Raw genomic sequence first — 16,644 nt, 5'->3', positions numbered from 1 at the left:
GTTATACCTCCCTTTTTGTTCTTATTTCTCAAGATTGCTGAGGCTATCCGGAGTCTTTTATGGTCCCATATAAATTTTAGTATTATATGTTCTATTTCGGTGAAAAACGTCGTTGGTAGTTTGATAGGAGTTGTGTTGAATATGTATATTGCCTTAGGCAGTGTGGACATTTTAACTATATTTATTCTTCCTATCCATGAACATGATATGTGTTTCCATCTATTTGTATCTCCTTTCTTTCTTCAGTGTCTTATAATTTTCTGAGTACAGATCTTTTACTTCTTTGGTTAAATTTATTCCCAGGTATTTTATAGTCTTTGGAGCAATTGTAAATGGGATTGTTTTTTTAATTTCTCCTTGTGATGTTTTATTATTGGTATATACAAATGCAACTGATTTCTGAATATTAATTTTGTATCCTGCAACTTTACTAAATTCATCTATCAGCTCTAATAGTTTCTTGCTGGAGTCTTTAGGGTTCTCTATATATACGATCATATCATCTGCATATAATGATAATTTTACTTCCTCCTTATCAATTTGTTGCGCTGGATGTTATCCCAGAGGTCTCTTAAACCATCTTCATTGTTTTTCATTCTTTTTTGTTGTTGTTGTTCTGTTTGGGTGATCTCTGCTAACTTGTCTTCTAAGTTGCTGATTCAATCCTCTGCTTCATCTAACCTGCTGTTAATTCCTTCAAGTGAGTTCTTTGTTTCAGTAATTGTGTTCTTTAGTTCTAACTGGTTGTTCGTTATGATTTCTACATCCTTTTTTATATCTTCTCTAAGCTCCTTAAACATTCTTATCACCAGTGTTCTGAACTCTGTCTCTGATAGGTTGGTTACCTCTGCTTCATTTGGTTCCAGTTGTGGAGGTTTCTTCTGTTCTTTTATTTGGGACATGTTTCTTTGTTTCCCCATTCTGTCTGACTCTCTGTGTTTACTTTGATGTATTAGGTAGATCCCCTAGATTTCTTATTTATTGCTTGGTTATCTTATGTAGTATGTGTCCTTTTTATTTGACTTGCACTACTTCGTTCTTCTCCTCTGCGTGTGATCCAAAGGTGACTCTTGTGTTGTGTATATTGTTCTGTTAAAGAAGAACTTTAATTGCTTTTTGTTTGTGAGTAGGTGGGGTTAACTCTTAGGCTGACTAGTTGTGAGACTTGGCTCTGCCAAACGCAGGGTGTTCTGCTGCTTAAGAATTGATCACTTAAATGTGGTTTGGCCTCTATTGGCTCTTGTGCCTGCAGAGAATTCCTTCTGGGTATGTGACTTGTACGTCAAACACGGTAGTACTCTGGTTTGGCCTGGAGTTGGCCTCTGGATATGTTGAATCTTGTGCTTCTTAAGCTGGGCCCTGGTAGGGCAATTTCAGAACAAAGCAAATCACCAAGCACAACAACAACAACAACAAAGAAAAAAATCAAATGCATTCACATGAAAAAACACCCGATAACCCCCACTCAACACAGGAAAAGATATCAAAGATATAAAGACAAAACAAAACAAAGCAAAACGAAAAGCAGCGCCAGTTTTGGCTTAAGCTCAGCAAGTAATCTCCAGGTTGTCATCTGCTGTACCAGAGTCCCCTGCCTATTGTGCAGGCTGAACTGGTCACCTGGTGCCCAGGGTGACTTTGGGACTGTAGATTTAAATTCGTGGGGCTGGGGAGTCTGGATGACAGTTTTTACAAAGTCAGTGCAGTTTCTTCTCTTGCCTGCACATATGCACACTGATAGTAGCAACACCAGCCGTGTGTGCAGCACTCCTGAGTCTTAGGGCACTTCTTCTGTTGTGTGTGTGGGGGGCAGGGGGTGGGCGGGAGATTTCTGAGCTGCTGAAAGCTGGTAGCTCTGTCTGCCACTTACTGCTGATCTGTGGGAGTGCCTCCGCAGTTGCAGGTGCCCCGCCCTAAGCAGGCCTGAAAGGGTGGGGGCTGGGGATGGAGGGGTCTTCTCTCTTCCAGCCCAGCCATGTCACACTCTTCCCGCAGTCCAGAAAAGGTGGTGGATGGGCAGTGGAGAAGTCTCTTCTCTCCTAGCCCAGCCAAAATCACACTCTTCCCAGCCTCTTCCTTGAGTCAGAGTTGCCTGTCAGTCTTCTCAGAACCTGAGCACTATGGCCCCTCTGTAATCTGACACTACTCCTCAGTTCAGGGGCCAGTTTAAGTCTCTGGAAGGGCGGGGGTAGGATTGGAAGGGGTGGAGGGGCCCAGGTATGGAGTCTGTGTTCTTTGTCCGCCCTATGGCTCACCAAGCTGTCCCCCTTGCAGGAGTGATCAACTGTGGGATGCAGGGAAAGAGCCCACCTCCTGTCTTTTGTATTCTCTGTTCTGCCCTGGGGACCCCTGTGTCTTTAGAGCTGCAGGTTACCGGTGCCGAGGCCATATCCGCCGCCAGCTGATTCCACCACGGGACCGCGTGTTTTCACTCTGCTCCCTTCCTTCTCTCCCTGCTCGCCCAATTTGCACACCTTCAAGTAATATTTCCACAAGTCTCTTAGGAGTCTCTTAGCTGTTCTGCGTGATGAGCAAAGAGTTATTTGATGGGTTATATGTCCCTTTTGTAATAAGATCCGGAGGAGAACTCAGAAGGTGCGCCCCGCTGCTGCCATTCCTATCAGGATAATATTATTTTAAATCAGTCTTCTGTTGTTTTACAACACCACGCTTGGTATTTCCTGATTAGTTATAGCCATTGTTAGACCGTTCTTTAACTGAACATATATATATATGTATATGTATACATATATACATATATGTATATATATACACATATGTATGTATATATACATATATATGAACATATATATGTTCATATGTATATATATGTTCAGTAAAAGAACGGTCTAACTATATAAATATATATATGTAACTATGTATATATAAATCTAACAATAGTTATGTATATGTATAAAACCTATTCAAAATCAAAACTTATTTGGGGTGTGTTTTTTTCTTTTATTGCTTTTATAGAACCTACTGGATTGGTGACATTTACAAGACAGAGTCTTGAAGATTTTCCAGAGTGGGAAAGGTAATAATGATAAAAATAATCCTGGAATCTTAAAATTAGAAGGTTTCTTTTACTGTGAGAGGATTTTAATTTACAGCCCCTGGAAAAATGGTTTTCTAGCCTCTTAATTGCCCTAGTCCTAGGGAGTTTCTTCTCCAAAGTGATAGCTCGCGTTGTTTAGAAAGGTTGTGCCTTTTGAATCAAAGTCTGCAACTCTTTGACTTCTACTCTTCTGCTTAGTTTTGTCTTCCAAAACAAAGTCCTATTTAGAACTAAGGAGTTTTGTGTGTGAAGACATTAATTAACTGGAACACCAATATTTAATGTTCTTCCTTACCCTCCATTTTTGGTTCGTGTTTATGTTTTCTGACATTTCTTCCTGGAAGACAAGATTAAGAAAAGTTGTTTTTGTTTTTGTTGTTTTAAATAAACTAACATGTAAATAGTAATTACCTACAATTTGTCTGAGGACAAGAATTTTGAAGTTTGGCTGTCCATATGTATTACTGGCAGATTTTGTGGACATTGCTAATTTACTGTGTTTTTTTTTCCCTTATTCTTATCTGTAAATACTGAGGAGAATAATAACCAATATGAGTTCATTTAGATTTCTCAGTGCCCTGGAATAGTTAACACATTTCCTAATCTAGAGCACATCCCCAAAGCATTAAAGAAGAATGGATCAACTTTTTCAATCACGTGAAGACGTGATCAGACATACTAAATGCATATTTTGGGTGTACATTCACTGCCTTTCATTTTCACTTTCTGATAATTTTATTGTAGTTTGTAATTGTTTTGTTTGGAATTAGTGATGAAAGGGCCTCACTCTTAAGGTTGTTAACTTGAGAAGGCTTAGGTAGCTTTCCCATGGTTTTTCATTCATCAAAGATGTTTTTTTGTGAGGTGAAAGAAAAAACTTTAGGAGGCTGACTGCATGGCTGAGGTGATTATTAATACAGGGAAGTGGATAAAAGATTAAATAACTTGAAGAGAGAAAAAAACAGAAACAAAATTGAGCCAGAAAGGACAAGAACATGTACAGCATTTTGGAGTGATGGCATGTTAGAGATGAAAGGGACCCCAGGAAGTCTTCTGGCCCAGCTGCCTACTAAAGAGCAATCAATTCTTTGATACTGATGACAGAGACTAGACAGCTTCCATGATGGGAAATTCTCTATTTCACCTCAGTGAATTTTTATATTACTATCTAAGTTATTGGACGATAGATATTGTTATTATTATTATTATTATTATATTATTATCTAATATTATTATTAGGTTATATTATTATCTAATACTTTCATTCACTAAAAAAGTGTTTTCCCAATTATCCTCCCCGCCACCCCCCATACTTGTTTCTTCCTTTTGGAGCTACAATAAGTAAATTTAATTTTCTGTAACATTCAACCCTCTTTCATGCATCTTAATGCTTTCTTGACTCACTCCACCTCTAACAATGCACACGGGTACATACTAAAATTACTCATTTCTTCTATTGCATATATAATAGTAATTCTAAACCCCTTATCTTTGTTCTTTACATACCCCAGGGCATTGGTCCCTCTTCAAATGTGGTGCCTAGAATTAAGAGTAACAATCTGCTATGTTACCTGTTGGAGTGCAGAGCAGTGCTTTCCTTAGCTTTTCTGTTAGTCTCTGATAGGAACACAGATGTTTTGTTCATGTCACTTTGGTGTAGAATTTACAGACCATTCAGGGGGCTTGTTTTTCATTTAGCTCACTATCTCTGCTCTGCCTCTGGCATTCTTTGGCATTAATGTGCGAGGACACTCATTTGTGTATTACCATCTGGGAGAGAAGGGATAGGTCAAAATGCAGACTTCTTGGAGGCTGTTGTGTCAGTGAGATAACTTTGCCCCTAAGGAAGATCTAGATTTTCCCCTTAACTTTGATACGCAGCATTTAACTGGTAACCTTTCTAACTTTAAAAATGAAAGGGCCTCACTCTTATGGTCTTTAAAAAGAATTTTTTGATCTCTGTTTTGTTTTAGCTGCTTCATAAGTGAGTTGGCTAATGTAATTAAAATCAATCTCCCAGACTCTAGTGAACCAGAAACATGCATTCACTTAAAGAGGGAGGATGAAGAAGAGATGAGGGATGTTCCCAAGAGCAAGGGGCTGAACAGGTGCCTGGAAGTTAGAGGCTTTTCTGACTTCCAAGCTTTGGACTTGTTACAGTCAGCCTGTGATTATCAGTAAATACCTCAGTCAGGCTTATTAATCACAGAGAGCCACAGAGGCTATGTCCTTGATCCCTGGGGCAGTGGAATGGAGGATTTGCTGGGGCCAGAAGGGGAAACTTCTCGGGAATTTGGAGGATGCTTTAAAAAAACAAAAACAAACAAAACAGAAAAACCCACTTTCTATCAGTTTTGTAATTTTATTGAGAACTGTTGACAACTTCAGTGGTGGAGAATTATTGAGGACAGTTGAGATTTCTGTTTTGAAGTCCTGACTGCCAAACCAGAGATTTCTGGATCGTGGCTCGTTATCTTTTCAGTAGTATCCTCACAGGTGTTCTCCTTTGGAATAAAATGGCTAGGAAAGTAAGACCCCTCCTCCAACACAAGAGTTAAAAAAAAAAATCTTATGATACTATTTTCTACAAGAGATTTGGAAAGTAATTTTTCTAAAAGTATAGCATATTTTTTTCAAGTAAAGATATTTTCAAGTCTTTATTGCTTCATTGACTAGCCTTCTGCAGGTTACTTAACTGCTTTTTGTGTTTTGTTTTCCTCTGTAAAAAGAGGTGGTGATAGGGCTGTTGTGAGGATTAAAGGAGTTCGTGTAAATGAAGTTCTTAGAACCTGTAGTGAATTACCTTCTGAGTTTAAGGTTGTCAGTCTGTTGGACTGAAGCTTAGCCAGAAATGTATTTGGACTCATTGAAACCAGGAAAAAAGCAAATCCCAGTAAGTAAATAGTGCTTCCCCAGCTAAGCTGTTTTTAAAAGTATATAATTGTTTTTAAAAGTATATAATTCCCCTCTCCCCCCAAAATTAATGCTACCCATATAAGTTAGGGGTTTGGATCTCATCTGTTACATTCTATTATAATTTATATTTTTTGTTCAACAAATAGTCGGGGAAAAGTGTACTAAGGAAAAATACCATCATCAAATGCTAGTAATAAAATTGAATTTTTTTTTAATATACTGTAAGCCAGACTCTCTTAGGGTCTCTGGCTAGTTCTGAAAATTAAAGTGACAAAGATGAACTGAAACAAAGCGTACACATTTATTTGATGTAAGTTTTACATGACATGGGAGTCTTCATAAGGAAATGAAGGCCCAAAGACATACCCTCTGTACTTTTATGCTAGGTTTGATGACGAGTAGATAGCCATGGAGGAATAGGATGGGTTAAGGAGTACAAAGTAATTGTAGTGAACTGGGGAGACAGCATGGTCTGTTTGGTAGGATTATTCTTGGGATCCCATTTTCTTCTAAGATAAGGATGCTCCTTTCCTCTGGGAATAGGGAGGGCACCTCTCACAGAGGGTACTGGGGCCTGTTTCAGGAAAGAAGGGGCAGGAGGCCCGAGTGACCTTTCTGCTTCTGCCATTTTCTCAGACTTCTTCAGCTTTAAATATTCAGAGTGCCAGAGTGCTATATTTTGGGGTAGTGTGTCCTGAACTCCATAAACACCTTACACTAAGGTGACCGTGGTTTATGAAAATGAAAGAAAATAATTGTGACTTACAGATACTAGGTTCGTCTGTCAATTTTATTAATATAACAATACCATAGATCAGAATTTCTGTGGCATGTATTTTCATCAAGACATCCCCCCACACATACACACTATTATCAAACTAGTGAAAATAGAGTCCATTTGAGAATCATACATGACTTATTGTCAAATTTTTCTATCTTTTATCGTAGATTGCCAACTGTAGTATAATAATAAAAATTATAGATCTTAATTTTTTTATATTTTGAGAAGTTTTTCAACTCTTAAAGAGGAGAAACTGATATTTTGTAGGTGAAAAACAGGTTTCGAAACAGTATATTACCTCATTTTAATTTAAATATATATACTTATATGTTTGAATAAGAAAATATTTGGCAGAGTCTACACCAAGAATGTTAACAGTAAGAATCTGTTTCTGGCTTTTGAGATTTGGCGTGGTTTCAATTTTTCTTTCATAGCTAATCTGTATTTTCTGTTGTGAAATACCTGTCATTACAAAAATAAATAAGGGAATATGTTTTTCAATTGTAGATGTGAAAACCCCCTGACTCGACTACATGTCACTTACGAAGGTACCATAGAAGGAAGTGGCCAAGGCATGCTCCAGGTAGGTGCAGCGGCATGCGTGTGTTTGGGAATTTCTCTTGTCAAGCTTCTGACAGCAAAGGGAGTTTGAAAAGCTGTTTATTTATCTCCTAAGCTGATTTAATGCAAAGAAGCATGATAGCAGAATGGAGAAAAACACCAAACAGATCCTCTTGACAGTCTTGGTAATATTGTTACTTGCCAGTGTATGTTCTCTGTTTCTTACATGTGCCTCTTTAAAAAGCCTTTGACAGAAAGTCCCAAGATCTGGACAGCATCAGGCCTCTTGTTTCAGACACTGAGTGTAGATTGATGGTGGAGGAAGTTCCCAGGGTATGGGCTCGACAAGCTGTCACCTGACAGTTTTGTTCTTTTTCTTTAAAGGTTCTTGCTCTGCCCTAAATGATGACCATCTTGAGATGTTTTTCTGCCACCAACCTTGCTTAGATCTAGGAGGCAGAGGTCTAAGACTGGTAAGGTGACCCGTTAGCTCAGTTGGTTAGAGCATGGTGCTACTAATAAGACCAAGATTGCCAGTTTGATTCCCGATGGGCCACTGTGAGCTGTACCCTCCTTAAAATAAACAAACAAACAAATAAATAAATCTTATAAGAAAGTCCTTTTTCCCACATATAAACATTTTACTCATGTGAAACAACTATGTTTGCTGTCTTTTCCCTGTTTTAGAGCAGGTAATATCCCATCTCTCAATATTTGTTGTTAATCTGTTATTGCCTTTATTTTAAAAATATGTATATTTCCAAAAAGGAGTTAACAAGTATAACACCCTGTGTATCTACCTTTAAATTGATGTAACACCTAACCTGAACATGTGTTTTCCTTTTACTTTATAGTGATTTTTAAAAAATCACCAGAGAGAAAATGTTAGTGATTTTTGTTCTTATCCTTTTTATAAGAACATTATAATCTCAGTTTTCTTTGACAGAATCTTGTACATTATCTCACTTATACTGGAAACGTCTGATTTTTCTTCTTAGATCCTTATTTGATACATATATCCTGTCAGAAGCTAAATAAAGCACTTGACTGAGAATGGACTGCTATGTTTGAATAACAATGTTTATTGTAAAATGGCTAGACTGATTGGCGTTTGGCTAGTTATATGATGCTATAAATGCCTAATGATACAGATTCTTTTTAGAATTGCCTTTTATTTAGACATATTTGTAATTTAAATCTTCAAAGAGACAAGCCATGTTTTGTTTTAAATCACCTCCCAGTGATTGAGATTATAAACAAAAATACTTAGGATAACTGAATTAATATTTGTCCTATACTTAAAATTGTTCTAAATGTGTATTTAATCAGTACTTTCTCTTCTGTTTAAAACAATAATTTTGAAACAGTTAAAATTTGTTTCAAGAGAACATCGCTTTTTCCCCACAATACCATCTTGATGAAGTTCTTTCCTACATTAAAGTCTTTGATTAGCTGAGGGAGTCTTAATACACATTGAAATCAACAAAGCTCCTTACTGCTCGCAGGGATGCTGGCCTTTCGTTACAGTACATTTCAACAAGGAATTATTTAACAACATTCAAGGCTGAGGTTCCCCCACTTCCCTGGAATATATTATAGATGAAGGGTGAAGCCTTGCTAGATTAAAAGAATACCATAAAAGCTTCCATTAATTGTTCTCCCTACTTGGCCATGTATTCCCAGGAGGTCAGGGAATATTGTATCGCAGGGCCATAAATAAAGCTCCTTGTGTAGTGTATAAATTACATGATGTTGAATGGCAATAAAAGCAAAAACCTCTCTAAGGAGTGTTATCATTTCTCTCTTTTCATCAAGTTATAATTCAGAAGCTGAGTAATCTAAACAAGTAACTTTAAAGTAAAGTGAGCTGAAAAATGACTGGCTGAAAATAAAGAAGCACTCACATGCTTGTTTTCATGTACTGGAACAACAGGCTTCTCACCTGTAATAGCCTTTTATTAAGAACTTTTTTAAGTTGTAGAAACTCTGATTTTTTAAAAAGACTCCTGCTCTGAGAGGCAGATTGAATTTAGTGTATTTATTTCTATGCATACCTTTCAAGTAATAAATGTTGGCCTTTTATTCAAAGAATGAACAATAACATGCACCTTGAATGTATTTCATTTATCCTTACCAAGTACTGCATAAGTTGGATAGAGCTTTTCTTTCTATTTTGGCTGTGTACCTTGTTCCGGTAAAAATTAAGTTTAGTTGATCTCAAACCTTTGTTTCTCATTTGTATTTATAATACCATTATACTTAGCCAGTCTGTCAATTTTCAGGTGCTGTCCCTTTTCTTTCTTTGTTGGGTCTCTCTTCCCTTCACTCTCTTTCTCACTGACCTCTCTGAGACCCTAGTAGTGCTTATATTAATATAAACTATTCCATGGTCACCTAATCAGCCTCTCTGCTTTTACTTTCATACTTTTTCAGGTCATTCTTTAAACTCTAGCCTGAATTACCTTCTGAAAACACAGGTTCTTTGTTGGTTCTTTTCTCCTAGAATCTTTCCCAGAAACTTCAGAATTAGGAAACATTTCCTGGACCGCAGACCACGTCATCACCAGTTATAACCCTCCACATACCCTACATTGCCGAGAGGCATGAGGAATCTGCTACGACGCTCCTCAAACAGCTCTTCACATTTGGTTTTTCCTATGTCCTTGTGCAGCTGTTCCCTCAGCCTGAATGTCAGCAAAATCCAGATTGAATGACATATCCTCTTGTTACGCTCCCTGTCCTCCTCCCCATGCTTTAATTGTAGTTAATTGTGTTATTTGGGCAGTTTCAAATAAATACTAATAAGTCCTTTAATAATCATCTTATCATTCTGCTTATGTGCCGCACTCCCATCTAGATTGTAAATGCTATGAAGCCAGGAACCATGTCTTACTCATCTTTGTGTCCCATGGTTCCCAATACAAGATTCAGTCAATATTTGTTGAATTGAATATTTTAAGCCATAAATCACCCAATGCATAAAGACCTCATTATGTAGTAGGTAACTGATTCTAATCAATGGATTTGTTTAACCAAAATTATTTTTCTAAATAAACTAAAGAGTTACTCTGTTTTTCAGCATTGATTTAGTATGCCAGAATATAAACCCAAATATATATTTCTCTGTGGTAACTTATTTTGAGAACTTGTCCAGTCATAATTTTCATTATTTTCTAAATTCTTCTATAGTGCAGGAAGACTACTTTGCCTTTGATTCATTTCTGTCTTTTCACATGTATTTTTCTATCTCAAAAGATTCATATTCTTGTTTTACTCTTTTGTAAAATAGGCTTCAGATAATATCATCATTGCCTTAGAGAACACAGACAACTCTTAAGACATCTCATATTTGAAAATAGTCTGAAAGTATATGTGAAATAATAGAAATATACACACACACATATATAGATACATGTATATGTATATATTTGTATACGCCCCGTTTTTGGCACAGAGCGCCTAAAACCCTGGTAATTTTCTAAGTGATAAGAGCACTGGGAATATCTGTTGTTCTAATATTTGGTCTTTGACCCTGATTCCTGACACAGAGCTCCTAAGTCCCTTAGAATTTCCTGGGTGATAGATGTTTCTTTTGTTCTATGGAGGCAACTCTTGGTGGGCTTCCAGAGAGCTTCAGGATGGGGGCTGATTACCAGAAAGACCAAGCCATAACTAGAAGTTTGGAACTTTGCACCCAGCCGCCCATCCTCTGGGAAAAGGAGAGGGACTGGAGACTGAGTTAATAATCAGTGATGTTTACATGCTATAGCCTCCATAAAAATTCCAAAGGCACAGGATTCAGAGAGCTTCCAGGTTGGTGAAGATGTGGAGATGCTGAGAGAGTGACTTGTGGGGACAGTGACTTGCCTGGAAGCCCTGTGCCCCTTCCCACATCCCTTGCCCTGTGTATCTTTTCATCTGGCCATTCATCTGTATCCTCTGTTATATCCTTTTAAGTAAATCAGTAAATGTAAGTGTTACCCTGAGTTATGTGAGCTATTCTAGCAAATTATTGAACCCCAAGAGAGGGTCATAGGAACCCCAATTAGCCAGTCAACTAGAAGTACAGGTAACAACTTGGGACTTGCAATTGGCATCTCAAGTCAGGCAGTCTTGTGGCACTGAACCCTTAGCCTGTGGAATCTGATGGCTAACTCCAGGTAGATAGGGTCAGAACTGAATTGAATTATAGGGCACCCAGGTGGTGTCACAGAATTGTTTGATGTGTGGAAAACCCACACATCTGGTGTTATACATGTTGTGAGTTTGATAGTAATGTGAAATTAAAGGAGAGACCCAGACGTGTGTTTTTCCTACACAGTCTATAAGCCCCTCTTACTTACTAAAGTCTGTTTTCTGGTGTGTGTGACTATGTATGTACACAGTTGTGTAGATGTGTGTGATCTAACTCCTCAAATAGAATAATCTAAGGCAAAGTTGGAAACCATTCCTTACTTACTGCCCCATAATGCCTAGCATAGTGTTAGAAGCTTGGTAAGGTGCTTAGTGAGTTTAAGACAAATAATGATGAAAGGTCGAGTTGGTTTTCTCTTGAGGATTGTGTAACTCGTTATTATCAATGGGAGCTTGGGGATCCCATCTTGGTACTCAACGGAAGCTTATGTACAGTTTTAAACTAAATTGGAAATATTAGTTTAGTTGAATCTTTACTGTTAAACTAGGTTTTCTGTCTTCATTTCTTTTCCTTAGGTTTATTTTTTAAAAAATTATTTGTAACGTTCATGCAGTTGGGCGTTTGCAATTTTATTTACGACTTAATTTCTATCCCTTTATTCTTTCATAGAAGAAAAAGGTTACCCAAAAAAGATCAGTACGAAACTTTACAGTTCTTTTTTTTTTTTTTTTAAGGACAAGTGTTTGATTGGCATTATATAAGAAAGGTATAACTATATTAAAGCCTATGAAATACATAAATGGAAATTGAGTAGTGAATGGTGGGGAAATTATCTTGAAACCTTTCCAGATAAAGCCTCCCTTGCTTTGTGGCCCTTGGAGCATAAATAAGGTTTTTAAACAAAAGCCCACATAATTACATTGAGTTTTTTGTCTAAACCAAGGGTGTCAAAACTGTGGCCCACGGGCCAAATGCGGTCCGCAATCCATTGTTAATTGGCTCGCAGCAAATTCCAAAAATATATTTAGTTTTGTTAAATAAACCAGGTGAGGCAATACATACTTCTCCTCGAGTGAGTGGCTCAGCTGTTTGTGTATTTTACCACATGTGGCCCTTGGTAAAAAAACGTTGAAAAAAGTTTGGACACCCCTGGTCTTAAACGCTCTATTTTCCAGGTTCCTTCTAAGGTTTTGGGATCCAAAGAAATATGCAGAGATGTTAACTGTTAACGGCAGTGAGATGGAAAGAGTGCGATCAACCACAATCTCTTCTCCCTGAGATACTATTTTGGGGATTGATTTATATGGGAAAGGAAGGAAGATTAGAAGTAGTATACTTTTTTATCATGTATCTAGGTATTTTAGAGCATCATTTAATGTGTCACGTTTTCCCAATTAGGTGGATTTTGCAAACCGTTTTGTTGGAGGTGGTGTAACCAGTGCAGGACTTGTGCAAGAAGAAATTCGCTTTTTAATCAACCCTGAGTTGATTGTTTCACGGCTCTTCACTGAGGTGCTGGATCACAATGAATGTCTTATCATCACAGGTTAGTTTGGGGAAAGGTGGACAATGGGGTAGTTTTCCCCATCTATGAATGAATATCTGTCATGAAGACTAGAGGCCACTTAGATAAACTTTTGTCTATCATGGGTATTGGTCCCACTATTTTTATTCATTAATTTATACTTGTTTTTTTTTGAAATTGTTACAGAGTTGACTCTTGAACTGCTGACTCCCCCCACCATGCAGTCAAAAATCCACATACAGTTTTTGACTCCCCAAAAACTGAAGTTGTCCCTCGCTATTAGTTGCAAACCCCCCTGTGGATACCAAAATCCACAGATGCTCAAGTCCCTATGTAAAAAGGTATAGATCAGGCATACGGTCAGCCCTTTGCATCTGTGGACTCCCAAATGTGGATCAAAAACAGTACAGGTATTTGAAAAAAATCCACATATACGTGGACCTATGCAGTTCAAACCTGTGTTTTCAAGGGTCAGTTGTAGCTTTATCTTCCTAATCTTGAGTAAGACATTTTATCCCCACCTTTTTTTCTTGGCATCTTTATCTGAGGAACAATGGTAAAAACTATTTAATTATTCTCCATTTTGAATTTATATAATACAGTGGTCTTAAAAAGAAAATCGTGATGTGTCTTTGAGGATGTATTCTATTGTTATTCCTCCATTATATTTCTAAGTGATTTATTGTACTTCAATATGAAGACACTATATAAATGTAAAAAGCACAGTTACAGCATTTGGAGAGAGTCAGTACAACAATGAGCTTTAAAGAAGAGAAATAAATTAGTAACTTAATGTTTATCCTAATTTCTAATCCTAAGAGAAAAAGTGTGATTATCTTAGTGCCTCTCCTTGATTTAAGTTAATATAGGAGAAGAGAGGGAAATACAGTCAAATTTATATTTTAGGTCTATTCTTGAGATTTAATTTTTTTCTTTAAGTTTCTTTAGATTGAGATACCATTGTCACAGTATTTTCTTATGAATGAGCTACAAAAAAAATTAATGATTAATTCATAGCTCTTAAGAAGCTCTTAATCAGCTACCTTACATAAGTTAAGCCTTTTATTTAAGTACCTAAAATAACATTCCCACATAAAAGCCATAAGCATTCATTACTTGCTGATCCTTTTTTCTTTTTGCAAAAGATGATTTTCTATTTCCTTTTTGAGTCTATTGCTGCTTTGAGATTAGTGTAGGAGACTAAACATTCACCTGGGTTAGAGAATTTGGTTAATTGTTATTCCCAAAGATCACAATGGGAGAAAAACTATATGAGTAATATCAAATGTATATTCAACTAATTCACCTCCAAAGAGGTACATGACGGAACTAAAGACTCTTGAGGTCTCATCTTGAAGCCACACTCTTTGCCTCAGATGCATTTGTAGGCAACCTTCAGGAGAGTATCTAAATTTGTTTTTTTATGTTTTGTTTTCAAGATTCTCTCTTTGTGTTTTGTTCAGCAGCTGATTATGATGTGCTTAGGTGTGAATCTCTTTGACTTTATCCTATTTGGAGGTCATTGAGATTGAATGTTTAGATAAATTTGGTAAATTTTTGGCCATTATTTCTTCAAATATTCTTTCTGTCCCCTTTTCTCCTCTCCTTCTGGGACTTCCATTATGCATATGTTGGTACATTTGGTGGTGTCCCATTGATCTCTGAAGCTCTGTTCATTTTCCTTCATTCTTTACTTTTTCTTTTCCTCAGACTAGATTATTTCAAGTTCACTAATTCTTTCTGCTCTAAATTGCTTTTGAATTCCTCTAGTGAAACTTTTATTTTAGTTATTGTACTTTTCAACTCCAGAATTTGTTTGGTTGCTTCCTTTTTTTAAGAATTTCTATCTTTTTGTTGAGAGTCTTTATTTGCGAGGCATTATTCTCATGCTTTCATTTAGTTCTGTAGGTACAGTTTCCTGTAGTTCTTTGAACATATTTAAAATAGTTGACTCAAAGCCTTTGTTTTGTAAGTTCAACCAATTACTACATTGACTACCTTTCTTTTCTGAGTAGGGGCCCTACTTCCTTGTTTCTTTGCATGTCTCAAATTTTTGTTGAAAATTGGACATTTTAAATAATGTGGCAACTGTCTCAAAATCAGATTTTCCCTTCCCCCAGAGTTTGTTTTCGATGCTGCTTGTTGTTTGCTCAGTGACTTTCCTAAACTAATTCTGTAAAGTCTGTGTTCTTTGTTGTGTGATCACTAAAGTCTCTGCTTGGTTAGACTGGTGATTGGACAGAGATTTTTTTTAAGTGCCTAGAACCAGTAAGTCTCTTAGTCTTTGCCAAAGGGCTCTGTGTGCTGTTGAGGCTCACCTTCAACACTCCACCAAGCAGTTGGCACTTCCTTCTTGCTTGTACTTGATACTTCACTTCCTGCTTGCACAGAGCCCCAAGATCAAACAGAGAGGAGATCTTAGGACCTTCTCAGTTCTTTTCCTGAGCATGTGCACAGCCATGGGCATGTGGGTAGTATTCCTGGGGATACTTCGAACTTTTCCAGGTCTCTTATGGACATCTCATTCCTCAGCTTTTCCTTTAAAACTTTTGGTTAGCCTGTTATTTTCCCCAACCATTAGCTGCTGCCTCAGGCAGCCACACTGTTATACAATTGCCTATAATTGTTTTTAACAAACACCCCTGGAGATTAGACGGTTTGCACTGGGCAAGCTTCAAGTCAAGTCAAATAAAGATAGCTTTGCTAGTGAGGTCTTCCAGGGAATCACCAGATACGTCATATGGTAACAGTTCGCTGAGAATGGGGCTTTGAAGGAGCTTTAGCCCTTTTCTACCACCTCTGGTGGCTACCAGTCTCCTGGTGTTCACTGTGATTATATGCTCTTGGTTTTTTAAGGCTACTGCAGAGCTTGGGAGAGCAGAATAGGAACAGGGCAGGTTCAAGACCACAAAACTCACTCTTTTTACCAAGATTGAGTCATTTTTCCTCTATTAAACACTCTTTGGACTGCTGCAAGCCTTTGGATGACTCTCACAGTTCAGAAAATGTTGAGTCTCACAATTTTACCAGTATTCTTATTGCTTTTAGAGAGGAGAAAATTTTCAAAGATTTTTACCCCATCAGTTTTTCCGATGCGTCCTTATCTTTTATAAGTACTTGTTGGTTGAGGGGCTTTCAATAAGTTATCTCACATCCTTAGATAGCCTGTGTTATTTTTTTATAATGTCATTGTGAGTCTTTTTTTGGTGTGGTAAGGCAAAAAATATAACAATTGTTAATTGTCTGAGTTTATATAGGAAATTAAGAATGGAACCTCAGCAAAGGAATTTCTTCTTGGATAGAGATTGTGTTCCAAATTGTACTGACATGAAATAATAGAATGCTTTTATTCTCAGTGCTTTCTCAACTCACATATTGGTTTAGCTATATTCATTTGTTGTTTGTTTATTATATATACAGATACAAAGAACACAGTTGGAAGGTATGAGGGAAGAAGACAATACATGGAATTACAGAACAAAAAATTAAACTGTCATAAATCCATTGTAGGCAAATAAATAATTTGAATATTGGTCTCATACTGTTTTAGAGAGCTCTGAAGATATGAAAGGTGACTGTCTCCAGTATTTGGGTGTATCAAATAATACTTCAAAAGAATTTTAATTTTCAGCAGATAAGCTAGATTTGAACTGAAGACTCAGAACAAA

General features: G+C 37.1%; 1 protein-coding gene across 7 annotated transcripts in view; it reads left to right on the top strand.

Annotated features, from left to right (window-relative positions):
• PARG (poly(ADP-ribose) glycohydrolase) overlaps window positions 1–16,644 on the top strand; it is a 141,345-nt gene that overhangs the window by 85,155 nt on the left and 39,546 nt on the right. For all 7 annotated transcript variants that reach the window (XR_013994939.1, XM_081073532.1, XM_081073531.1 and 4 more), the window contains exons 11-13: window positions 2,977–3,037; window positions 7,263–7,338; window positions 12,850–12,997. Coding sequence is in view for 6 of the 7 variants with exons in the window: in XM_081073532.1 (XP_080929658.1) it covers window positions 2,977–3,037; window positions 7,263–7,338; window positions 12,850–12,997 (285 nt within the window). In the remaining variant the exon portion in view is untranslated. The remainder of the gene's footprint in view (window positions 1–2,976; window positions 3,038–7,262; window positions 7,339–12,849; window positions 12,998–16,644) is intronic.

This window comes from Rhinolophus hipposideros (genome assembly GCF_964194185.1).
Source record: "Rhinolophus hipposideros genome assembly, chromosome: 15".
Classification (NCBI taxonomy): domain Eukaryota; kingdom Metazoa; phylum Chordata; class Mammalia; order Chiroptera; family Rhinolophidae; genus Rhinolophus; species Rhinolophus hipposideros.
Note: the sequence above shows the minus strand (reverse complement) of the source record. Positions and strands in the feature narration are given on the sequence as shown.